Source organism: Tenrec ecaudatus, chromosome 2 (genome assembly GCF_050624435.1).
Source record: "Tenrec ecaudatus isolate mTenEca1 chromosome 2, mTenEca1.hap1, whole genome shotgun sequence".
Lineage (NCBI taxonomy): Eukaryota > Metazoa > Chordata > Mammalia > Afrosoricida > Tenrecidae > Tenrec > Tenrec ecaudatus.
Window position 1 is genome coordinate 126717992 of NC_134531.1, and position 26689 is coordinate 126744680.

The 26689-nt window shown below is 46.9% G+C and overlaps 1 protein-coding gene across 1 annotated transcript; it reads right to left on the reverse strand.

The window, feature by feature from the left end:
- Positions 1-12393: 12393 nt before the first annotated feature.
- On the reverse strand, positions 12394-25854 carry PPIC (peptidylprolyl isomerase C). The gene is made up of 5 exons (XM_075541443.1): positions 25649-25854; positions 17678-17791; positions 16822-16915; positions 15557-15741; positions 12394-13020 (listed from the first exon to the last, which is right to left on the reverse strand). Exons 1-5 carry the CDS (start codon positions 25763-25765, stop codon positions 12892-12894), a joined length of 639 nt encoding a protein of 212 aa, XP_075397558.1. The 5' UTR covers positions 25766-25854; the 3' UTR covers positions 12394-12891.
- Between the last annotated feature and the right edge of the window lie 835 nt (positions 25855-26689).

Genomic DNA, 26689 nt, shown 5'->3' on the forward strand with positions numbered 1-26689 from the left:
CAGGGTGGTGTTGTGCTCTGTGTGGCTTCTGCCTTGGACCTGACTCGATGACACCCGCCAGCAACAAGACAGAGAGTGACTATAGTCCCGTGAACTGGAATTGACGCCACAGCAGCGAGTTCAAAGCCCAGCGTGAGCCCGAGAGAGCCCTTCGCCCTCAGGAGCCCCGGCCTCAGGAACGTGGGAGCTTCCTGGACTTTGTAGGCAGGTGATGGGCAGGCTATCTGCACGTCGAGCCCTCTACAAGTTTGTGAATCCCCGGCATTCTGCTCTGAGGGGGACAGAATTAAAGTTCCACTTGTGGGCTTCATAGTGCGTTTTGTTTGACTTCTGTTTGTTAGATGGACCCATTTGATTTTTCTTTGAATTCTCCATTAATGCTGGTGGTTTTTCCACTACTCAAGAATATCAGTAACACCAACAAATCTCCGGTTCTATTGTATCACACTGAAAACTTACTCTCGGCCCCAATCATAAGTCCGCAAGATGACTTAGACTTCAGTAAAAGCCATTATGTACTTAATGGCACCAAAATTTTCCATTACAAATGCTGGTTTTGGTCTTCCTTAATTAAAAAAAAAAAAAGCGAAAGCAACACTGCCTGGAGGGGGCTTTGAATTTCTGAGCCGTCCAGATCAAAGATTTCTTCGGCTGTCTGGATTATAAGAATGTTGGGAAACCAAAACAAATTCCTTTCCTGCTATAAAAGCCTTGCCATGTTTTTGTCTCTGTCTAACTAAAACCGACTGAACTTGGAAATGAGGTTGGTGAATTCTGCTCAAAATCTAAAAATTCATTTTCAGGGAAATAGTTGATCCTTCTAAAAATATCATTGTAATTGGTATGATCCCCAAAGAAATGTTACTGGACTATTTGATTATTTTTATAGTCTTCTTTTGGCATAGTGGATAATGTGTTGAGCTGCTAACCACAAGGTCTGTGGTTCATACCCACTAGTTCTCCACAAGAGAAATATGAGGCTTTCTGTTCCCATAAAGATTTTCCATCTCAGAAACTCACAGAGGCAATGAGTTTTGCTCTGTCCTATAGGGTCACCATGAGTTAGAATTGACTTGATGGCAGTGAGATTTTGTGGCATGAACTGTGTACCCCCCTCCCCCGCCCCTAAATTTGTGTCAACGTAGCCAGGCCATGTCTCTCGGTATTATGTAATTATCCTCGATGTGGTGATATGATGTAATTATTTTATATGCTGTATGTCTGGAGACTCCGATCATGCAGTAGATTAAGCTTTGAGCTGCTAATTGAACACTGATGCTTGAAACCCACCAGTCACCCTGCGGGAGGAAGATGAAGCAGTCTACTTCCTTCCGTAAAGATTCACATTTCCTCTCTATCATGTTAGGTCAGTCTGACTCAGAATCATGAGGGTTTTTTTTATAATTAGGTGTAATTAGCAGTTATTGTTGTTATTAGGGGCTGGTCAATCGATTTCCACTCATAGCGAAAGGAAACAAAACACTACGAGGCCCTGTGCCAACCTCACAATTGCTCTTATGTTTGAACCCGCTGATGCAGCCATTGGGTCAATCAATCCTACCGAAGGCCTTCTTCTTGTTTGCTGTCCCTCCATGAAGCATAATGTCCTCCTCCAGGGACTGATCTCCCCTGACAATGTGTCCAAAGTGCAGGAGACGAAGCCTCCTCATCTTTGCCTCTAAGAAGCATTGTGGCTGTACTTCGTTCCTGTGGCAGTCCATGGTACTTTCCATGTCCATCTCCAGCACCACAATTCAAACACACTCGCTCTTCTTCAGTCTTACTGATCCAATGTCCAACTTTCACATAAGCATATGAAGTGATTGCAAACACCGCGGCTTGGGGCAGGTACAACTTAGTCCTCAAAGCACCATCCTTGCTTTTCAACACTTTAAAGAGGTCTTGTGCAGCACGTTTACCCAGTGCTGTTCGATCTCTTGACTGCTGCTTCCATGAGCTTTGATTGTGGAGCCAAGCAAGACGAAATCCCTGAAACTTCGATCCTTTCTCCATTGATCATGATGTTACCCTTTCGTCCAGCTGTGGGGGTTTTGGTCTTCTTTACATTGAATTATAACCCATAGTGATGGCTGCAGTCCTTGTTCTATATCAGCAAGTGTTTCATGTCCTCCTCTTCATCACACAAGGTTGGGTCATCTGCTTCTCATGTGCTTAATTAGTCTTCCTCCAATCCCGCTGCCACATTCTTCTTCATATAAGCTAGTTTTCTCATTATTTGCTCAGCATACACCTTGACGCACACCAATCCTGATTTGGAACCATGTAGTATGCCCCTGTCCTGTCCACACAGGTGCCTCTTGATCTAAGTACACCTTCCCCATTAGCACACTGAAGTATTCTGGAACCCCCTTCCTTTCAAGGTTATCCAGTTTGTTATTGTCCGCACAGTGGAATGCCTTTGTATAATCAGTGAAACACAAGTAAGTATCTTTCTGATATTGTCTACCAAGATTCATCTGACAACAGCAGTGATATCCCTTGCTCCATGTCCTCCTCTGAATCGGCTCCCTATCAGTGTGCTACTGCAACTGTTGTTGGATAATCTTTAGAAAAATTTTGCGAAAGCAGTGATATTGTTCTATAACTTAGCAATTCTGTTGGGTCACCTCTCTGGAATGGATACAAATGTAGATCTCTTGCAGTCAGTTGACCATGTAGCTGTCTTCCAAATGTCCTGGAATAGATGAGTAAGTGCTTCCAGTGCTTCATCAGCTTGTTGAAACATTTCGATCACCATTCGATCAATTCCCGGAGCCTTGTTTTTGGCTGATGCTTTCAGCGCAGCTTGAATTTCTTCCCTCAGCGCCATTGGTTCTTACTGACATGTTACCGTACTTCCTGACACAGTGGGAAGTCAGTGGACTAGTTCTCTTTGGTGCAGTGACTGTATGCATTCTCACCTTTTGGTGTTTCCTGCAGAAGTCAATATTTTGCCCATAGAATCTTTCAAGATTGCAACTCAAGGCTTGAGGCATTTTTTTTTTCTTGAGTTCCTTGAGTTTAGGGGTTTTTCTTTTGGGTTTTCTTGCCCTATGTCTTGCCACATTTCATTATTATATTTGACTTTGTTTTCTTGAGCTACCCTGTGAAATCTTCTAGAAAGCTCTTTGACTTCATCATTTCTTCCATTTGCCTTAGCTGCTCTACAATTGGGAGCAAGTTTCAGAGTCTCCGGCGACATCTCTTTTGATCTTTTATTTTTCTTGTCTTCTTAATGACCTTTGTTTCCTTCATGAAAGATGCTCTTGATGTCCTTGCTCCCACAGCTCATCAGGTTTTGTCATTAGTGTTCATTGAAGCAGATTTGGTCTTGCGATGTTTTTGAAATTTAGGTGGCATCATCTCCAGGTTGTATCTTGGCTCTTGTGGGTTTGCTTTCATTTTCTTCAGCTTTAACCTGAACTGACATTTGAGCAATTGATGGTCTGCTCCACAGTCAGCCCCTGGCTTGGTTTTAGTCACTAATATTGAGCTTCTCCATCATCCCTTCCCACAGAGATAGTCCATTTGATTTCTGTCTATTCCATAAGAAGTCCATGTGTATAATTGCTTTTTATGTTGTTGAAAAGGGTATTTGCTATGAGCAAGTCATTGGTCTTGCAAAATTCTATCATGTGATCTCTGCCTTTGTTTCCATCACCAAGCCCCAGGCTTTCCAACAACTGTTCCTTCTTCTCTCTTCCCAACTGTTGCATTACACTTTCCAGTAATTATCAAAGCATCTTGATCGTATGTTTGAGGGATTTCAAACTGAACACTTTGGTAGAATTCTTCAACTTCTCTGCAAGCTTTAGTGGTTGCATGAATTTGAATAATCATTGTATTGATTAGATTTCCTTGAAGGTGGATAGATGTAATCCTATAATAGACAGCATTCAAGATAGATCTTGAAATGTTCTTTTGACAATAAATCCAATGCTTGATTGTTTCATTCCCAGCATAGTAAACCATTTGGTTTTCTGATCTCAAATGGCCAATATCAGTCCATTTCAGTTCACAAATGCCCAACATGTTTATTTTTATGTGTTCTATTTCACTTGTTTTTACCATTTCTAATTCTTCTGTCTTCTCGCTTTGTACAGTCCAAGGTCTGACCTCAATGAGTGCTTTCAGCTGTTTCTCCTCATTTGGAGTTGTGTCCCATCGGCAGATGATGGGCATGAAGGCTCTTCTCCCACAGGCTTCCCTCCCTGTCACCGTGACGGCCTCGACTGAGCAGGCCGCTCTGCCTCGGCCATGGTTTGAGTGCCTTCCCGGAGGCCCTCATCCGCTGCCACTGTCTCAGACAGTGTTCTGCTCCATTTTGTGAGGTTGTCAGCCCACGACACTCTTTACACTCTCTATAATGTTTTCTGGGGCCAATTCCTCAGAAGGGGTCAGTCTATTTCTTCTTCACAGTGCGTTCTCATTCTGGAAACTCTGCCGAAATTTGCTCACTTTGGGTGACCCTGCTGGCATTCGAAATACAGGTGACGTTGCTTCCAGCATCACAGCAACATGGACGCCGCCACAGTATGACACGCTGACAAATGGCGGAGGTTAGCAGCAGTTATGTTAAAAAGGCAGGAGGAAATCTGCACAATAGGCTGTATTTGAGGTCATACTTTTTGAGATACAAAGAGATTAAATCTTGAAGCACAGACTGTAGGAACCAACTCCCATCAAGAGAGAATAGCTGAAAGCCAAGTGTTCCCGGTTCCTGCACTGAGAAGTGTCTAGACAAGCAGCCAACAGGGGAGAAAGCCTTTCTTTGTGGCTGGTCCCTGCACGCAGCATTCTGGACCCCTAAACCGGGAGAGACTGCGTTTGTTTGCTAAAACCACCCAGTTGCGGTACCTCGGTTAGAGCAGCCCTAGATCACTAACACTAGAAAGTTGTTTGATAGCTCTTATAAGAGAATAAAACTTACTACCACTCAAAAAGAAAAAAAAACTATAAAAGACCTTGCTGTCGAGTCAAGCCACCTCGTGGTGCTCTTGCCCCTGTCCCGACTCTCCTGGGTTTCCAAGATTGTAATTGTCTACGAGAGTAGAACACCCATCTGTCTCCCAAGGAGCAGCTTGTGGTTTTGGACTGTCCACCTTTCAGATAGCAGTCCAACAGGTAATCACTACACCAAAATGTTTTTAAATTGCTTTTTAAAGCAATACAGTGGAACATACAGAGCGCAAAGTTATGAAATCTTAGACATAACCAAAGACCTTCAAGGATTATATCAGTGGACCTAGGGGCTCAGGACCATAGTATTGGGGACATTGTTGTGAACTGGCATGGCAAGACCCACAAATGTGACAAGGAGGCTGGAGGCTTCCATGGTGCAACGAACGCATCTCTTCCCTCCTGGAGCAAACAGGTAAGATCCTCAAAGACCTGTGGAAACAGTCCGAGGGCCACATGGCCCAAGTGGACCCCCGCCTCCGTGACCCTGAAACTAGACCTGCGTGGTGTCCAGCTACTCATGCTGACCACACTGAAAAATATCACAAATGAAGGTCCTGGGTGAACTTGGGAGAAATGTGGAACACTAAAAAAGTCACCCAAAAAAGACCAGACTTACTGATCTTCTAGAGACTGGTGGCACCGAGACTCCAGCTCTTATACCTTCAAGCCTGAAACCGAACTCACTCCCATGGCTCAACTCTCAGCCAAATGATAGGACTGAACGGCAATGCAGTGTGTTCAGTATCGGGTTGCTAACTACAAGGTAAGCAGTTCAAACCCACCAGTCACTTCTCCAGAGAAAGAGGAAGCCATCTGTACAGATGTTTAGCCTAGGAGACCTAAGAACAGTTCTATTCTTGGTCTGTTATGAGTCAGAATTAACTCAATGGTAATAGGCTTAGAAAGTGAGCAATAACACCAGAGACATTTATAAGCCTTAGAATAATCCATGGTTTGAGAGCCAAAGGGCAACCTTTGTCTAGGGATGAAACTCAGAGAGCAGGGAGGGATAGGAAAGGAGAAGGAATGGGAAGGGGGACCACGGGGAAGGGGGAAGAGGGCCGTTCCATGGCAGGGATTGCAGTCCGTGGCCCGAGACATGTGTAGGAATTGTTGGATGGAAAATCAGATTGCTCTGTCACCTTTCACCCAGATCACAATAGAAAGGGGTTTTGTTTCTTAAGTGATTCAAGACTAAGTTGTAATGATTTGTGTTCAGTGGTGGCGTCACGGGAAGCTTTTCTGATCCCGCGCCGACCCACAGCTACATGTGTGTCCATTTCGTATTACAATCGCCAGCTTCGCCCCATTTCTCTCAAAATGTTTGTTCAGAAAACATAGGCTATAAACGGCAACCTTTGCACCTTTTATTGCCATGGGTTTGTTGGCTTTCCGTGGGAGGCCCGGCCGTCAAGTGTGCTCGCTGTATATTGCTCTGAGCCGTCAGTGAATCTATCATGAGCTTATTGGTCATCGGAGTATAATAGATAGATAATTGAGCACATGTGAACGAGTGATCTCAGAACTTCAGCACTTCCAAAATGAACTTTAAAATGTGTCTGGCTTCGTCCCGAGCGCTGTGTTGCTCAGGCTCACACTCAGGCAGCACTAGAATGGCAAATGTGCCCAGACAGCATCTGCCCTTGCCCTTGAGGGATCACTGTTTGTTGCTGTCAAGTCGGGGTTGTGGCTTTTAGATGCAGTCAAGATAACTGACTCAGGGCAACCCCACACCCCACGCGTGACAGCATCGGAGTGCCCCATTAGGCTGGAAGGCTGGGATCTCGCAGAGTCAGCTCGTCAGGCCTGTCGTCTGAGCCCCGTGTGGGTGAACTTGATTCAGTGACTCATCGTCCAGGGCCAAGGTTTAACCATTTGTTCCACCCGTGCACTCCTGCATTGTGGGTGGTACTGGCTAATGTGGTACTGGCTAATGTGCTTTCTGGTGTTTGAGATGTAAAACCTACTTTTAGAATAGTTCTCAAATCCCTTTATTGAAAAATGAAACCGTACATTTTCTTTTTTCTATTATTAAAATGAAATGTACCCTAGGAAAAAAGTAGATAATTGAAAAAAGTAAATGAAGTATAAAAAAAATCAAGGGAAAAAATGTCCATGCTTTGCATTTGCTTTGTGTGGATTTGCACTTTGCTGCATTTGCTTTATGAATATGTATTTTCATAATTGAGATCATCCTGCATCCACAATTTCTGTTGTATTTTCTTATTTAAAAATCATTTTCACATGTTATTCTGAGTTTTGTAGCATCTGACTTAATGAATGTACATGTACTCTATTATAGGATATATGCCTTATGATTATTTGAGGGCATTTGATTTACCTCAGTACTTTTTTATTGTAATTCATTCTTCAATCTATATCTTCACACATGAAGACTTTCCCAATATTTATGTATTGGAAGAAGACTTTAGATCACCAGTCACAGGGCCTCCATGAATTGACCTGAGTAACTGGACAACTTGGGGGTAGAGATTGGCTTCGGGCATGGCTGATTGCAGGAGCCAAGCCGGCTCTTAGGGAATCTGTATTTCTATTGCCTCCATCAGTGTCCCTCTCCGTTGGTTTCACTCTCAGCCTGATCCTCTGCCTGCTCCTCTCCTGGTAGAAACTTCCCCAAAGTTCCTACCAAAATTCCACAATTGAGGCTCATTAATGAACACACTGCAGTCAAACACCCATCCTGCACATCGCTGGCGGGCTGGGACAAAGTTCTGATTGGCCTTCAAGAACAGCCTTGCCCCCTCTCTCACTTCACTCCCCTGCGATCTCCACCCCCTCACCCCCCCACCTCCATCCCTGCCCGGTGCCCCTCATCTGAACCCCCTCTGCCCCTCCACCCCTGCCCAGTGCCCCTCATCTGAACCCCCTGGACTCTTTGCAGTGATTTGGAGCCACCCTGACACTGAGGGTTCTTGTCCCTTCTGCCCCCCACCCCCAGTCTCTCACTTCATTGACTCCCCACTGGGAGGCCTTCCCCAGGCACCTTTATATATGGTCAGGCTGTTTGTGTGATTTGTCTCTTCCACAGGACCCACCAGAGCTGACACTTTGGCTGCCATCGAGTCAAAGCTGACACGTTGTGACGTCCTTTGGATTCCCGAGACTGTGTAGCTATTGACGGGAGCAGAAAGCCCAGCCTTTCTCCCTCAGAGCTGCTGGTGGTATGGAACTGCCGACCATGCGTATTGCAGCCCCTCATAACCATGCCACCACCAGGGCTCCTGGTATCCAGCACTCCATAAATATTTAGCCAATGATTTAGTGAAGGAGTTTGCCCTAGTGTCAGTCTGTCCTGTCGGCAAGAAGACCCGGCATGCTTGTGGTGAATTTCCCAAGAAAAGTTAAGAAAAGTGGGCAACCATTACCAGAAACAGAAGGACTGGCTGCTGGACCGGTCAAAACGAAGATGTCCACAACCATTTCAGATGTGTTTCTACAACCAGTGCGAAGCTCAATGAGGTGAATGCTTGGTGCCTGCACAAAGAAATGAAATGCTGCTCCTCCCCAAATCATCAAGTCCACAACCTTTTGTGGCTCAGACCTTTGTGTTTCATAGGATGCTCACTGATTTAGCAAGGAGATCTCCAGGCCTTTCTGCCTAGTCTGTCTGGAAAGTCTGCTGAAACAGACTTTTCATCACAGCAACACACAAACCTGACCAAGGGGAAGGGACTGTGGATGGGGTGCATTGGCCATGAACAAACCCAGGTCTTCTGCAGGGAGGGGGGTGGTGTGAGAATTCTACCACCAAACTACAAATGGCTCCTTGCTTCCATGTCCGCCTTCTTATAAAAACCTCTGTAGAGCAGGTGACACCATGCTTCCTCAGCTTAAAACTGGAGCGGCTCAAAGGAGTTTGAACAAAACGAAGACACCTTTGCTTGCTTGGCACGCCATGCCTGAATGGCCTCTTTGCCTGTTCTGTCCTCACTAGGCTCTGAGCGGGCTTGTTTTCTGCTCCGGAACTCGCTTGTCCGGACCTCGGCACCCACTCCATTTTGTCCCCCTTACCTAGAAGTCCCGACTCCTGCTGTTCATCCAGCCCCCCCTCAAAGGGAGCCCCTCCAGAAGGCCTTCCTTAGCCCCCCTCCCAGGCCTCGCCAGCAACCCTGGTGCAGGGTCTTTGCCCCACTGGTCACACTTCTTCTCTGGTGCCTATTTCCGGGCATCCCCACTAGATGCTAAGCGCCACGAGGCCCTCGCCTCACTGCTCGTTGTTAAATCAATAAGGTCAATGGCAAATCAAAGACCTTCAACTGATCGTTGATTGAAAAAAAACTAGGACGCTGCTCTCCCAGAGGATGCTAACAATGGACACGCCCACTGGCAGCAAGAGTGTCCATTTTGCCTCTCACTGAAGCGGGTTCCCTAGATGACAGCTTGAGGTGGGTTCCTTTGAGAGCCTCCTTGCATGCCTTTCTTGGAGAAGAGCAATGACAGTTTTCTGTCAGTTTGAAGGGGGAAAAAGCAACCATCAGTTGCTGCGGAATTCTGACTTGAGGCGATGCAGTGTTTCAGAGTAGAGCTCCACTCCAGTGGGTTTTCAATAACTCTGAGGGTTTGGACGTAGGTTTCCAGGCCTTTCTTGTGAGGCACTCAGGGTGGATTCCAACCGTCAACCTTGTAGTTGGTAGCCACGCTTTTAAGTGAGCCACCCAGGGACATTGGAACAGAGTTCAAATAGACTTTTTGAGAGCCAGGTATGTTACAAGACAATGATGGAGGGTTTTGCTAGCTTCTCTAGTTTAAATACAGCCCATCTTAACCTCCATTATGTAAATGAAGAAAAATGTCCTTAACTCTTGCAATTAGACCCCAGAGAACTTTCCAAAGATGTTACATTTGCTCTGTCTTGTTTTTGTGCGTGTTATTATCTCCACAGGTCTGTCTACATAAGATAGGCTGGATGAACAATCTGGAGGAGAAAACAACGGGACCGACAGTTCCAGGGGGATATGGGAGAGGGGGTGATGGGGGGAAAGGTAGTGGTGTTAACACACCCAGGGACAAGGGAACAATAAGTGATCCAAATCGGTGGTGAGGGGGGTGTAGGAGGCCTGGTAGGGTGTGATCAAGGATAAGGTGACCAAGAGGAATTACTGAAACCCAAATGCAGACTGAGCATGATAGTGGGACAAGAGGGAAAGTCAAAGGAAATAGAGAAAAGAGCTAAGAGGCAAAGGGCATTTATAGAGGTCTAACTAAAAGCATGTGTATATGTAAATATATATATACAAGGATGGGGAATTAGATCTATGTGCATATATTTATAGGTTTAGTATTAAGGTAGCAGATGGACATTGGGTCTCAACTCAAATACTCCCTCAATGCAGGATACTTTGTTCTATTAAACTGGCATTCTATGATGCTCACCTTCCCGACACAATTGCTGAAGACAAAGCAGGTGAATAAGCAAATGTGGTGAAGAAAGCTGATGGTGCCCGGCTATCAAAAGATAAAGCGTCTGCGGTCTTAAAGGCTTGAAGGTAAACAAGTGGCCATCTAGCTGAGAAGCAACAAAGCCCACATGGAAGAAGCACACTAGCCTGTGTGATCACAAGGTGCCGAAGGGATCAGTTATCAGGCATCAAAGAACAAAAAAATCATATCATTGTGTGCTCACCTCCCTCATAGGATCACTGAAGACGAATGGGTGCATAAGCAAATGTGCTGAAGAAAGCTGATGGTGCCCAACTATCAAAAGACAGTGCAAGATATGACAAAATAATAATTTATAAATTGTCAAGGCTTCATGAGGGAGGTGGGAGCGGGGAGGGAGGGAGAAAAATGAGGACCTGATGCCAAGGGCTTAAGTGGAGAGCATATGTTTTGAGAATGAGGAAGGCAATGAACGTACAAATGTGCTTGACACAAGTGATGTATGGATTGTGATGAGTTGTATGAACCCTTAATAGAATGATTTAAAAATAATAATGATGGCAACATATGTACAAATGCAATTGATGCAATTGGTATCTGGATTGTTATAAGAGCTGTGAGAGCCCCCAATATAATGATCTTTTAATTAAAAAAGAGAAAACCATGTTCTAAAACTGATTATGCTGTTGATTGTACAATTATTCTTAACATGACTGAACTATTGAATTATATATGTCAATTAGCTCATAAGGCAGGAAAAGATAAGAGTGGAAATAGGAAGGCAGTAGGAAGAATATTTCGCTATGATAGAAATTCTGTCAATGTCATGAAATAAAACGTGAAGGGCATTTATAGAGGTCTAAATACAGGCATGTACATATGTAAATATATTTATATATGATTATGGGGAGATAGATCTATGTACATATATTTATAGGTTTAGTATTAAGATCACTGATAGACACTGGGCCTCAACTCAAGTACTCCCTCATTGCAAGAATACTTTCTTCTATTAAACTGGCATCCCATGTTGCTCACATTCCCGATACAATTGCTGAAGACAAAATGAGTGCATAAACAAATGTGATGAAGAAAGCTGATGGTGCCTGGCTATCAAAAGATATAGTGTCTGGGATCTCAAAGGCTTAAAGGTAAACAAACGGCCATCTAGCTCAAAGCAACAAAGCCCACACAGATGAACCACACCAGCCTGTGTGATTACAAGGTGTCAAAGGGATCAGGTATCAGGCATCAAATAGAAAAAAATCATAGCATTGAGAATAAGGGGTAGTATGGAGTGGGAACCCAAAGCCCATCTGTAGACAACTGGACATTGCCTTACAGAAGGGTCGTGGGGAGGAGACATGTCAATCAGGGTGCAGGGTAGCAATGATGAAACATACAACTTTCCTCTAGTTCTTAAATGCTTCCACCCCCACTATCATGATCTCTATTCTACCTTACAAATCTGGCTAGACCAGTGGATGCACACTGCTACAAGTAGGAACTGGAAACACAGGGAATCCGGGACAGATGATCCCTTCAGGACCAATGGTGAAAGTGGCGAAACAAGGATGGAGGGTGGAGGGAAAGTGGGGTGGAAAGGGGGAACTAATTACAAGGATCTACATATAACCTCCTCCCTGGGGAACAGACAACAGAAAAGTGGGTGAAGGGAGACATTGGATCGTGTAAGACATGACAAAATAATAATAGTTTATAAATTATCAAGGGTTCACAAGGGAACGGGAGGCGGGGAAGGAGAGGAAAAATGAGTAGCTGATACCAAGGGCTCAAGGAGAAAGCAAGTAGAATGATCAGGACAACAAATGTACAAATGTGCTTGACACAATGGATGGATGTATGGATTATGATAAGAGTTGTACAAGCCCTCAATAAAATGATTTTTTAAAAGAAAGAAAACGTGTGCATTCCTGAAAGGAAGACACATTTCTCTGAACCCTTTCACTCTGACCACAATAAAATGTGAAAAAAATAAGGAAAAAAGAAAGACTTGCAAAAAACAGTTGATGCATATAAAAAGTATTTAATACAGAGAACACTAAATAAAGCATCTAGCAGGTAAAAAAATTCCAATGACATCAGATTGTACAAATCAATTCATTCTATCATTAAAGAAATTGTTGGGGTACAAAATTATTATTTTGTATTATCTTCAATTTTTTTCAAAGAAATCTTTATAACAACCAAATAAATGAATCAATGAATTCAATCAAATAATGATTTTAAATTCTTAGAAAGCATCACACAAAGGTTCTGCTTTTTAAAAAAATAGCACCATTCGGGGACAAGTTATGTCCTAGAAATGCAAAGTTTATGAATAAGTAATTTAATAAAGTTCATGCAAGTCCAGCTTTACGTGGTTACTCTTTGGAACTTTTCTGTGAGGTGGGATAGACATTAAAAGCAAATGGAAACAAGGGACCGGCGCTGAAGATCCGAAAGGTCCGCTGGCACAGCCAGTGGGGTGGGATTCTTTGTGTTTTGTTGTTTTCTCCATCAGTTCTGTCACCAGTTGTCGACTTCAACCACAAAGGGCGTTTTCACTTCTATCTTGCCACTGTTGACGATCCAGCAGTCAGTGAGTGGACGGTCATGCCCATCAGTTGCTTGAAGTTCTATGGAGTGGACCACGGTCTGGAAAGAAAGGGGTAGACACTTGGCATGGTTCTTCTCTGACCAGTGGCTACAACAATTGGAAGGTACAATCAACATCAAGTCCCAAAGTGCAGGCAGGACAGAAGCTTTCTTAAGGCTTCAAAAACCATGCACGCTAATGGAGAGAAACTTACAGTGTTCAGAGGAAGTACATAGATCAGAATGCAATTCCCCTCGTTACTTGCTACGCGGGGAACATGTAGGTATACTCCTTCAATTTTTACAAGAAGTTGACATACTGGAAAAACTTAAAACAGCTGTATTGGCACATCATTCAGTAGTTCAGAGGAGTTGTAAAATCACCACCACAATAAATTTTGCACGATTTCTTCATGATTGTCCTCATCGTCATCAGCTCCCCAACTTCCACTCACCTGCTACAACTCCACTTTAGCCCTTACTGTGGAATTGAGGTCCATTCCAGCTTCAGCCTATGATAGGTACCAAACCCTCAAAACCAAACCAAAACACCAAGCCCACTGCCATTGAGCTACATGGGGATTCCAAAGCTGTAAAACCTACGGGAGCAGACAGCCTGGTCTTTCTCCCGAGGAGCAGCTGGTGGCTTGGACTGTCGAGGTTGCAGTGAGCAGCCCACTGCTACTGGACAGCGCCAGGGGATTCCTTTAGAATCGCTGTAGGCATAATAAAATTATCTGCCCGTTTAAAAGCTGATCCAAGCCATTAATCTAGAAGATGATTATCATACTAATGTAGGCCCAAACCTATGCTGAGGAAAGGCCATTTTCTCTATGGCCTGGGGGATTTTAGAAACTTATATTTTGTACAGTAGTGAAGGGCTAGAAAAGTAGGGTTACATGGGTTTTCCAAAGAGACATGGGACAAATAGCAACATATCATCCAAGTACCTTGGACAGGTATTGTCATGTGTATGTTTATTGATTTTGGAGAGAATGTTTATATCTTTCATTAGTCAACTAATTAACTCAAATGCTGGCTGAACTCAGTTTAATTTAGAACAAAGTACAAGTGTTACACAATAATGTATATTTCTACATAGGTTGTGTGTGGTGTATCTAAAACAATAGCTATACACCGGAAGCCCTTGTACTTCTTAAAATTGCATATTCACGGGCCCATGTCTAAAGGTTCTGATTTGTTATGTGTGAAATGAGGCCCACAACTGTAGTGCAGAAAAGCAGCCCTGAGAGTCTCTGGAAGATCAGGGGAGGGATTCTTCAAATTCCTTGTAACTTGAAAAACTCTCTCTCTCTCTCTCTCTCTCTCTCTCTCTCTCTCTCTCTCCCCTTTCTCTCTCTCATACACACACACACTCTCTCTCTCTCTCTCTCTCTCTCTCTCTCTCTTTTGTGTAATCTCATTTTATTTTTTTCTGGAGAAAAGTCTATAGCTTTCCTTAGTTTCTCAAAGGACAGGTTAAGGACCGCTCCTTAAAACCAGGCAGCGAGTCTCCACTGGGCACAAGGAAATGGCTACAGGTAGGAGCATAAGATAAATGAACCAAAGGATGAGAAGACATAAAACCATGACCAGAGGAGAAAATCAAAACAAACAAAAACTTGAACTCTAGATTTTTCCAAGAGCTTATCATGGTGTACTAAAAACACTCATTTAATAGATGAATAAATATATTCATTGACATTCAAACTATTTAAACCTTGGTTATGCCCAATGAGCCAGGTCCAAGTGATGCAACACCTGCATGTCCATCTCAAATGCATTCTAAAGGCCAAGTTCAAGAAGGGCCTAAGGAGCACTGGCATTCGTTACTGTTTAGAAATAGCTTTGTCTGAGGACAATAAAGGCTCATGAAAGCTAGGTATATTTTTATTGTGACAGGATATGAGATACTTCGTGCTAAGTGTTTGCCATTTCTCTGATCCCACTTGCTAAAGAGCATTCTATCTTTAAAAGTTCAGCCTGAATACCAACTGGCCTTGTAAGGGAGGTATTGAACCTGCCCACTCGGTTCCTGACTTTTTGTTGACTTGAATCAGAATAGCAAGTACAAGTTTGCGTTGGCTTGTTTAAATGAGGGCAGGAGGATAAGCCATGGGAGCAAAACAAAATTCCATTTGAGGGGCTGAGGCGTCAAGCACAGACCAGGAGTGGGTTGGGCAGGCTTTCGAGATGCCAGCTCCGAGGCTCAGAGAGCAGAGCGTGGTCACTAACAGTTACTGAGGAGAGTAGAGGTAGTTAAATGTGACTTAAGCATGGACTGAATCATATGAGACTGGCTTGATTTGGCTGCATTAAAAGGGGCCCTTCTTTTGCATCAAACAGTGAGACAACACTCCCAACCCAAAAAGGAAAGAATGCAGACATTCACACATATGCCGGGGGCTTCAAAAAGTTCATGGGAAAATGGAAAGAAAAGATCTCGGAATTTCCCCGCAGATGTTTTGAAGCCCAACCCCATGCGTAATGGTCTATTTCATAATGCATATTATTCACCTTTGAAGAGGCAAGAGTATCACAATGGATTTCTTGCAAGATGAAAATAAAGAGCATTAAAATAAATATATTTAGGTACCATGCCATCAAGGACTTTTCCAAATACCACATGTTTGCCATCCAGCCAGGAGGTCTTGGTCAAGGTGATAAAGAACTGCGAGCCATTGGTGTCAGGCCCCGCGTTGGCCATGCTGACCCACCCAATGCCATAATGCTTCAGCTTGAAGTTCTCATCTGGAAATGTCTCCCCATAGATGCTAACACCTGGAAAAGACCAAAGAAAAGGAAGAGAGTCAACAGAGGCCAAAGGAAAGCAGACTCTTCAAAGGAAAGCATAGGCTTTCTGGGCGGTTAGCACAACCATGCAGGATGCAGGGACGGGGAAACATGGGCAAACATAAAGTGTGAAAGAGAGGGTATATTCACTCCTTAAGGAAGTTAGGGTCTGAAACAAAAAAACAGAAATGCCTATCTATGGCCAATGGTGACGGGATTCCCTCTGCCCTACCAAGAGCCAAGCTTTGACCACACAGGTCAGTGATGGATTTTACTCCGAAATGGAAGGGCAGCCTGATATCGTAAATCCAGCTGACCTATGCTGTCCTAGTGGCTCCGTCTCTGTCCTGGCAGCTAGGTCATTGCCTTGGAGGTGTGTGCTGGCGGTGTGCTGACCAGTCAGGTGTGGTGGAGGGGTCCAACCTCAGCACCCAGCCGGGGTACGGCAAGCATTTTGTATACACCGTTGGCTATTTTCAGGCATTCTCAATCTCACTTGGCAACAGGAGCACAGGCTACAGTAATGAAAACACCCCAGCAGAATTTGAACATCTGACTTCCTGACTGACGCTGGTACTCTTTCCCGCCTGCACAGTAAAAGCAATGGTCTAGCCTGAATGTCATCAGAAACAATGATTTCAGGATGCAGAGGGTGATGAGGCTCGAGAGCCTCCACGGAACCAAACTTGAGCAGAGGAGCCAAAGGGAGGGGTGTGTTGGGGATCTGGCAAAGCAGCCGGTGGAACAGAATATGATTCCTATAAAACAGCAGTGTGAGCAGGAGCGGTCGCGCCCTCCTGCCACTCTGAACACCTCAGCGAGTCCATGAGCGGTAGTCAAGTCATTGGCCCTTCCAGGCACAATTTCCCATGGGATATAATTCTACACACTCTAAACCCATTCTGGAGGGTGTTCTCTGCAAAACTCTCTCCTCCTGAAATAATTAGTTCAATTGTCTTCATGGCTTTGTTCCTTCACTCTGGGAATTCAATCTGGGTTAACCTAGTGACTTCATCTGAGGTTCAAGTTGGAAAGTGGGGAAAGGAGAAAGGCCAGAGGAATGGTTACCGCCAGTGCCATCTCCAGCGGTGAAGTCTCCTCCTTGAATCATGAAATCTTTGATGACACGATGGAATCTGCTTTCCTTATAGCCATAGCCTTTCTAAAGAGAGTTTTTCAACTGATTACACAAGTAGATATAACCCACCCTGGAAGATAAAACCCAGTGTTTATCTGGAAATGACAAAGTGAGAACATTAAACAAAGTATCTATAATGTCTGATTCCCAGCAATGATGTACTCATGGAAATGAACTATTATCTGACCAGTCATAAGAATAATAAGCCATGGGAGGAACTCTCGAGGAAGTAATAAGCCATGGAAGTAAGGTATGAAAGTGAATAAGTAAAAAAAGAAAGAGAGAGAGGTTTTGAGAAGCCTACGATTTTACAAATACACACTTTATAGGAAAAATAAGTAAAATAGGTTAGGATGTTACCACTTCTTCTCATCTTTTAACATAAGACTGCTTTTCCAGAAGATATGTTTATACTTGGATTAAAGGAAGGAAGAGAAATCTATGTATAGCCTCCTTCCTGGGGGATGGGCAGCAGAGAAGAGGTTGGGGGGAGAGGTCGGACAGTGTAACACATGACAAAATAATAATAAATTATGAATTATGAAGGGTTGATGAGGGAGGGGGAGTGGGGAAGGAGGAGAAAATGAGCAGGCGATATTAAGGGTTCAAGTAGAAAGCAAATGTTTTGAGAATGATGATGGCAACAAATGTACAAATGTGCTGGACACAATGGATGCATGTATGGATTGTGATAAGAACTGTACGAGCCCTGAATAAAATGATTTTTTTTAAAAAGAAGGAAGAGATCATTCTGAGAAAAATTAAAGGAAATAAACTGAGACCTACCTCTCCTGTTGCCAAAGCAATAAAATTTTCCACCGTTTTGGGTACCACTTTTCCAAACAGGCCAATGACAATTCTGCCAACATCTTTGTCCCCAATCCTGACATCAAAGAAGACCTGCACGTGGTTGAAAGAGTCAAAGGTTACATGTCCTGGAAAAACCACAAAGAAAAGATTCACCACAAACTAAATTCTAAGACTTGAACCAGACACAAAAACCTTGCCCACCAGCATTTTATAGTAAAAGTGTGAAGGAACGTGATACAAATTGAAGAAGCTCAGATATAATGTTGGTAAATGCATTTCACTCACCAATCCTCACTCATCAAATATTTATTGAGCACCCATAGACCAGGTGCTGGGCAAGGCACTAAGTTCAATGTCTGAGTCAATACTGTCAGAGGCAGCCAATAACATCTTCAAGATGTTCGCTCCTCCCCAAGTGCCCCAAACACTGCTGCTGACTCCAGTTTCCCAGTCTGGTGGGCGACACGTTGCTCTTTTAAAAGGCATTGCCTCTCGTCTCCGATGGGGAACAAAAATGGTGAGGAGAAAAGTTGACTGAGAGTCCACCTTGATTTATTGTAACTTGGAGTAAATTGGGTCCAATTTCCAGTGAGTTCTCAATAGATGTCTGCTGCCAAGGCTACCACAGAAGATGATGGAAATATCGCAGTCCTTTCAAGGGCCTGCCACTCACCCCAGAAGCCCCAGGTCCCTGTCCCTACCACACAATAAGCATTTCATTCAGGGCTGACACAATCATCTCCCTGGGAAACCAAGACTCCGAGTTCAGCTGTCAGGTTCCCAAAGTTAAAGACTTTGTTCTTCCTCCGCCACAATGTCTTAGAACAGCAGCACCTCCAGGAAAAAGAGGGGCGAGGAAATAGGAGTACGAAGAGGCACCGTACCCCAAAGCATTGGTCGACATTTAACATTTTCAGGAATTAGAAAGTGATTTTTAAAAGTTGATGGGACTGAAACAGGTCTGAGCTACACTGAAGGCATCAGCCAAAAACAAAGTTCCAGGAATTGTCAGGGTGCCAACAGAGCACTGCGCATGGTCCTAAGTCTAGACCAAGAGCTGTGGAAGACTGCTACTGAGCCGACTGATTGGAAGAGATCTGCCCAAAAAGTGATCCAGTACAATGTGGAAATTATCAAGCAATATCATGGATACCACATGCAAGCAAAATTTTCCTACAGGCAATTTAAAAAATGCTGACAGGGGTTCTTTGACAGGGAACTAACTGCCCGAATTTCAAGCTGGCAGGTAAGAAGATTGGGGAGAAAGGGGGTTGCCCCCATGAAATGTTGACGCTACACAAAAATGAACTGGCCAGGCCACAACCAAAGGGGTTTCAAAGAAGTCAGGCACATGTTCGACACCCAGGTGGCGAATCCAAAACTGAGCCTGTTCAGACCCAGGCCCCCTAGGTCCAGGTGGAGATCAACTGGCACATACCCCGGAGGCACCAGCAACTTTACATCGCAGGGGCGCCTGGACTGGGCGTGGCAATAGGCTCAAGCGCACGCCCTCAAGTAGTGGGAGGGGGTAGAAGCAGGCCAAGGGCGGTCGGGTCTCTCTCTTGCTCCACACTCCTGTCCCAGCACTCCGTTCGCGTGGGTGTTCCATGGTCCCACACGTGGCCATCTTCAGTCGCATCTTGCCCAGTCTCCTACACAGCCTTGCACGCTTTCCAGCGGTAGGGTGTTACTTTCCGAGACTGTCGTACCTGAAACTTCCCTTCCCCCATAAAACTTACTTGGATTTACAAAAGTGCTTCTGTCACGTGAATGCTTTCAGCGCTGAGAAACAAGGACTGAGGCAAACCATCCCAGAACCCGAACAAAGCCAGGCTGCGAAGAGGACTCACAACAAGGGACAAGCTTGCTGACGTCAGGTCTTGGCTGAACGCAGAGACTACTAGAAAGATGTTCATCTGTGTTGTATTGGCTGTACAAAGGCGCCGACTGTGTGAACTCTAATAAACTGTGGGTGACATTGCGATGAAAAGGAACTCCCGAAGACTTCGTTGTACTGATGTAGAACCTGTTTGTGGACCGAAGGGAAGTGGACAATCTGGGAAAGGGTGTGTCGGGCTTCCAGCCTGTCACCGCACTTCATCACTCGGTATGCTGACCACAGTATCAGCGAAGCTGGACTACGTGAAGAAGAGCGTGGCGTCGGGATGGGAGGAAGGCTCACTGCTCCTCTGTTGTGTGACGCATCCTTGCTTGCTGTAAGTCAAGAGGGCTGGAAGCACTTCCTGACGAAGACCCCTGACTGCCGCGTTCAGTCGGCGTTACAGCTCAACCTAAAGAACACAGGAATCCTCCCAGCAGGACCAATCGGCGCATCATGAAATGAAGATTGACACTGTCGAGGGTTTCATTGTACTTGGATCCACATGGGAGTAGCACTTAAGAAAAAAAAAAATACTGCGTTGGGCAAATCTTCTGCAAAAGATCTCTCTAAAGCACTGAAAAAACAAAAATGTCACTTGGAGATTAAGGCACCTCTGACCGAAACCATGCTATTGTCAATCACCTCGTAGACATGCAAAAGCTGGGCAGGACACGGGGAAGGCTAGAGAGCTGATGTCTCTGAATGATGGTCTTGAGGAGGAATAGTGAGCATGCCCGGGCCAAGCAGAAGGAACACATCCCCCTTGGAAAGCGCACAGCCATCATGTCCCCTGGAAGGGGAATGGCCGGCCTTTCTCTCATGGACTTTGGACACGGTACCGGGAGAGACTTGTCCCGGGAGGGTATCAGACAGGGGAAAGGAGAGGGTCAACGGGGTCACCTCCAAAGAGGGAGCGCCTCAATGAGCTGATTGACACACTGGCTACAAACCTCGGCTCAAGCCTCCTCAGGAGCGTGAGGTGTGCAGGACCAAGCAGTGTTCCAGTCGGGATAGACTGAACAGCCCCTAACAACAGCTGTCCCTTGGAATGACTGTGAGTCAGAATACAATGGACGGCTCCTAAGGACAGGACATCCATTTTTCCAAAGGCTGGAGGCTTCAAATGCTGACCTTGCAGTTAGCAACCAAATGCATAACATTACGCCACCAAAGCGCCTGCTGATAAGAGGACAAGGCCTGATAAAGTGTGGGGTGGGCTTCCAGGGAGAGGTGGTATTTAGATTCCATGGTGCACTTTGGCAGGGGGTGGGGACATGGAAGCTGACACCTACACCTGTGTTTTGTTTTGTTTCTCTCTCTGGGTTGCCCTTGAAAGGCATTTGGAAACCATGGGATCCTAGAGGCGGGAGAAGATAGGGAGAAGAGGAAAGAGGCGCTCGCAAAGCATGATCCAAACCTTACAGAGTTAATCCTGCTTCCAGACTTCATCCTACCTACTTCCAAAGTAACTAGGAAGCCACTGAGCACACAAGGAAGCTGGTTCCACACCTAGCTACACTCTTATTGTCTATCGGACATTGGGCAAAATCATTACTTTCTGAGCCTCAGTTCCATGTCCATAAAACAAAGATAACTTCCTTCAGGGCTGGGCTATCACAGTGGAAAATACAGCAACACAACACTAGGCACTGGACCTCTTAAAACAGGGACTCAGCACCTGCGATGTAGTCCATTACTAGGGCCCTTCTCGCCATAATCTGGTATGTGCTCTAAATTCTGGTCTCTATGCCTGTGGCTTTAAGTGTATGTTGGAGGAAGCTCTCCTCTATGCATGGCACAGAGACCAAGGGGCAAAACAAAAGAGCCAGGCAGATGGGAGGCCAAAGCAAGACGACTGTGAGACAGAACAGGGGAGCAGCACTGAGACTAAGGCTGGGAGGCACAGAAGCAGGCTGACATCCTCGCCTATGGGGGCAAAGGCCAAGGGACTAGCTGGTTGAGAAGCTACAGACAGGAAAGAGGCTTGGCTGCTGGCTGAGGTGTTGCTATGGAACAATGACTGTATCCTTACTGTTGCCTGATCCTGACTGGAGATAATCTGTTAATTTCCCTAATAATCGCCCTTAACCATGAGTACTCTGTGAGTTCTGGGTGGCAATGGGTTTGTGAGCTCCGCAGAGCAGTGGGGTGCTGTGGGAGGAACGCTTGGTGTCAGAATCGGGTCAAGAAAGAAGGAGGGGAACTTGTCTGACCTCTGCCTCCTCTTGGCAATAAGGAAGCCAGAGGTCAGGTGTGCCCTCCCTGTGCCACGGTCACAGCACCTTACCTGCTTTATCACATAAGGTGGGAAGTACTTCGGTTCCTAGTCACAGAAGGGGAAACTGAGCCTCAGACATTACCGAACGTGGCGCAGGTCACCCAGCCGTGGCCTGTTGGCCACCTCATCCTCTGTGTAGTGCTTGCACTCCATGCTGCCTGAATGCGGCTGGAGCGGTGGCAGGGCTGTTCTGTACCTTCTCGGTGCCTGTCCCTGCAGCTGGCATTTTGCAGGGAAACACGGGGCTTCTCCCACCCATTCCCGGGTCTGAGTCTAATGAGCCAGAACCCCACCTTATTATCTATCCTCTATGGCTCCAGCAGGAAGCAGCCAGGTTGATCCAGCAGTGGGATAAGTGGTTCAGTGCCTCAGAAGGGTCCTTCTGAGAGCACAGCACCTCGTGTTTCTCTTATTTACAGATCCGTGTTCTTAAGTGGAATCAGCGGTAGCAGATCTGCTGGGGCACACAAGACTCGAGAGCTGTGGCCTGCTAATTGACTTTTCTGTTCTCAGAGAAATAATTGTTAATGCCTTCATTTTCCAATGCATTCAGTTGCTTAAGAGAGTTTGTGGGAAGGTAATTCAACACAGTCAAATCTGTAGAAGGCTGGCATACACAATTAGATTTACAACTTGATAAATTTGGTAGGGGATTAAAAAAAAAAGACCTTTCCGGAGGCACTTCTGAGGGTCGAGCACCGGTAAACCCGGCCGGAGGGACAGTGTCCGCCCTGCTCCTCAGCCAGCAGTCAAGACTGCCCTCAGTTTCCTCCCCGCTCAGCTCGCTCTTTCATGGTTCCCAAACAAGCCACCAGGTTGCACATTAGAATCACCAGAAAAAGCGTCTAGACATTATGATTTAATTACTCAGGGGTGAGTTGCTGCTGATTTTCTTTAAAAATGTTTTCCAGGTGAAGTTTGTCCCCAGATATTGTCAGGGACATATTTACAATTTTTAAATTTCATTGTTCATTTTACATTCACATTTCATTGAGGATCCTGTACGTCATCTGACAATCCTATTGTTTCCCTCACTTCCTTTCTAAGTGGTTCTCACTCTACCTCCAAAATGTAGTTCAGGTACATCCCCCTAAGCCAAGCTACTATCAACTGGCCTCTCTTGCGTAGCCCTGAAAGCCGCCACTGGGTGACCACAGTGGTTTTGGAATATATCTGCATATGAGGTCCTGTCATGCAGCGGGTCCAGCTGCCCTGCGAATGGTCCCCGCACTCCTCACCAGGGTCTCAAACCCATTTCCCTGCATGACCTTACTGCTTGCTCCTTCAACCTCATGTCCAGCCACCCTCCTTTCTCAGCCCTATGCAGGAGCGACCCCAGTCCTGCCACCATTCTCTGAACACAATGACTGCTTTCCGGTCTGGAGGCCTTTGCATCAGGGGCTCCCTTTGCCTCCTACATCTTTGCCATGCTGTCTTTCACATCCTCTCAGTGTTTTTCAATCATCACCCACCTGTCCACCTGCCATCGAGTCAATATCAATGTACAGCAACACTATAGGGCAGAGCAGAACTGCTCTGGTTTCCAAAGTGGAAATCTTCCCGGGAGCAGGCAGCCTCCTCTTTCTCCCTTGGAGCCCTGGTGGGTTCACAGGGAGCCGCCCACCTATTGAATCCATTATGCCACCCAGGCTCCTCCGCCCGTCGGTATTGGTGAGTATTTCCTTCATCACAGAAACATCTGCAACCATTTCTTGGCTCTCACAATAAATAAATGGCTAGCCTCCCATTGTGTGTTTGCCTTCCACAATAGACCATTGGCTGTAGAAACACGGGCCGTGTACAACTTGTTCATTCCTCCCTCCCGAGACCCAAATAACATCTTCTGACTGAAAACACCCTAATTCAGTTCTGTGAACGTGTGTAGCCATTCATTTCCCAAAGCTAGAAAGAAGACCAAGGGGCTGGGAGTCTAATCAATGCTTTTCAAAATAGCTAGGCAATACTCATCTCCGCCCTCTCGGTTGCTCCTTCTTTTGTCCCTTCAGCAGTGGGTGGAACCTCCTCCTTCATCTGCCTCAGACTTGGCTTCCTGAAAACCCAGACCATAGGGCTTCCATTGGCTGATTTTTGGAAGTTGGTTACCAGGCCTTTCTTTAAAGCTTGACTTAATTTGGAAGACCTGACCCCACCTCTGATGAAACCTGTTCAGCATTGCAACAACAACTAAACTTCAATTAGCAAATGTGTCACACACACATACACACACACACACATATGTTGGTGCACTGACTAGGAATCAAAGCAGATCTCCCCCAAAGACAAGAACGCTGCCACTGCCTGTCCTTGTGAAGGAAAGAGTGATGATGACCAACAGCTATATGGAAGCAAGTAGTTCAATGGATAAATGATCCACACAGGCATCTCTGAGACCTGAAGAACTAGATGGTGCCCAGCTACCACTATCAATTGCTCTGAAGAGGATCGCATTACAAGGTGCTGAGAAGAGTGAGGAAAACAGGTGCAACAACATCAAAGTCATAGAAGCCAGGTGTGCAGTTCAGACAAGGATACTATGACCCGTGATCACTCTTCAGGTCTGCAAATGAACCCACCATGTAGTTAAAAAATATCGACCGTAGGAGATCAAAAGGGCAGCCTTTACCAATGTCAAGATTCAGAGGGTTATGAGAGGAGGAAGAAAAGGCAGGAAACCCCGGGAGAAAGCAGAGTAGGTGACCCTAGATTAAGATGACAATGTATGAAATGACACAAATATGTATGACCTATTGAGTATGTATGACCTATTGAATATGCATGACCTATTGAATGGAAAACTGATGAGCACTCAGCAAACCCCACCTAATCCACAATAAAAAGTTTTGAGAAATGGAAAGACTTATACCACGGAACCCCCACTCCCTTCGGAAGCCTCTCCCTACCCACCCCCGTGTGCTGCTGTCAGAAGGGGGCGCAATCGGAGATCCAGACATCCCTTTGGGTCAACAGCACCTTGTCTACTGGCATCACGGGCCTGACTAACGGCTGAGACCACTTTCCTCTGCTCCCCCCTTCCTCCTCCACACCTCCCCTGACCTGATTCCAAGGCACACTGCATGTGGGTTTTGTAGAAGTGGCTCTCCTGGCCTCCCGCACGCTCCCGTGACTCTCACCCACCGCAAGTCCGGTTTTACAAGGACGCGATGGTCGCGTGTGATCCCTAGGAAAGATCTGGGCCCTCCGGGGGAGGCTTTTGCCAGGGCCAGTCTGCCAGCACCTGAAATCTAAGACCGCACCTCCCCAGGAAGGATGACACATCCTAGACACAGGAAGAGCAGCGGGATAGACAGCTTGTTGCGTAAACCAGGCCCGCAGCCTCTACCGCCGGGGCGATTGGAGCGGGCCAGGGCTCCCCCAGCTCCCGGGACGTCGGAGACCCGGAGCCCGACCTCCGCCCGCCTCCCGGATCGCCTCTGGGCCGCCGGGCCAGGAACCTCCCCGCCCGCGGTCTTCCTTCCTCGCTGGCTCCTTCCTGGAGAGCGGCGCCGCCGGTCCCGGAAGCCCCCTGAACCCCGGGCCGCTCCCTGGGGACCCCGAGCGCGGGGCGCGGCGTCCTAGCGGCCGGCGGTCACCGCTCCCCGCGCCCAGTCCCCCGGAGCGCGCCCCCCCTCGGCGCGCGGGCGGCCCCCTCCCACGAACCCCGGTGTCCCCCGCCCCCCGGAAAGCCCCCGCCTGGGAGTCCCTGAGATCAGGGTCCCAGCCACCCCAGCACCGTCCACCCCACCCCAACTGGCAGGTGGGGAAAGTTGACTGCGGGCGCTTGGGTCACCTTGGCCGTCACCGAGGGGCCTCGCTTGCGGGTGCCCGCGGACCCCGACGCGGCCGCGAGCGCGCCGAGCCCCAGGAGGAGCGCCAGGGCTGGCAGCAGCCGGGCAGCGGCGCCCATGGCGAGCGGCGGCGGCGGCGAGAGGGGCTCGGGGCGACCTCGGGCTCCGGGACGGTTGGCGGGGCTCCGCGTGGCCGCGCCTGCGCGCTCCAGGGCCGGAGGTGGGGTGGGGTGGGGACCCGGCCGCAGGGCAGGGCGGGGACCCGGGCGCGCTCCTCCCCAATTCGGGTCGGTGACGCGCACACAGCGGGCGCAGTCCCGTCGGGCCTCGGGTGCCTGGGTCGCTCGGGGGGCGGGGGCGGGGGCCGCCCCGGGCGAAGCGCGACCCCCGGGGATCCGCGCAGCGTGGGGGCCGCGGCCGCGTGGGCTCCCGTGACCCCTGGAGCGGCGACTCCCGGGCTCCGAGCAGCTGTTGAGGGCAGCGGACGAGTGTCCGCCGGTGACCCAAGCCGCCCCCTGTGCCGCCTCGCCGCCGCCGCCGGACCAGAGTGCCAACGGAACTTATAGGAGAACTTTGCGTCGCGGAATTTTGGGGCTCTGGAAAACCCTCTCGGAGACGACTCACGTTTGGGAAGAATTGTGCAATGCTGGATTCACAGTGTCTTGGCACCGGAAGAACGGTCGCCTTGATTTCCTATGCTGTTATCTTTTTCATTTGGGGTTGATTCCTGTCTACGGATAGATTCTATGACACAGGGCAATGCTTACCTACATGGGCCCAGAAGCAGGCTGGCTAAGATTTCTTTCCTGTGAAACCAACATAGATGAGAGGCAGCAAAGTCCACGTGGAAGAAACACACCAGCCTGTGTGATCACGAGGTCGATGGGATGGGTATCAGGCATCAAAGACCCAGAAGAAAAAAATCATACCATTGTGAATGAGGGAGAGTGCGGAGTGGGGACCAAAAGCCCATCTGTAGGCAACTGGACATCCCCTTACAGAAGGGCCACAAGGAAGGGTCAAGCCAGTCAGGGTGCAGTGTA

Excerpts from the sequence above, each read along its gene's own strand:
- PPIC (XM_075541443.1), bottom strand. The coding sequence starts at position 25,765 with ATGGGCGCCGCTGCCCGGCTGCTGCCAGCCCTGGCGCTCCTCCTGGGG. Across the intron at positions 17,792-25,648 it reads GCCCCTCGGTGACGGCCAAG|GTCTTCTTTGATGTCAGGAT; the intron begins GTGACCCAAGCG and ends AACCACGTGCAG. Across the intron at positions 13,021-15,556 it reads GAAAAGTCCTTGATGGCATG|ACCGTGGTCCACTCCATAGA; the intron begins GTACCTAAATAT and ends CTTTCTTTCCAG.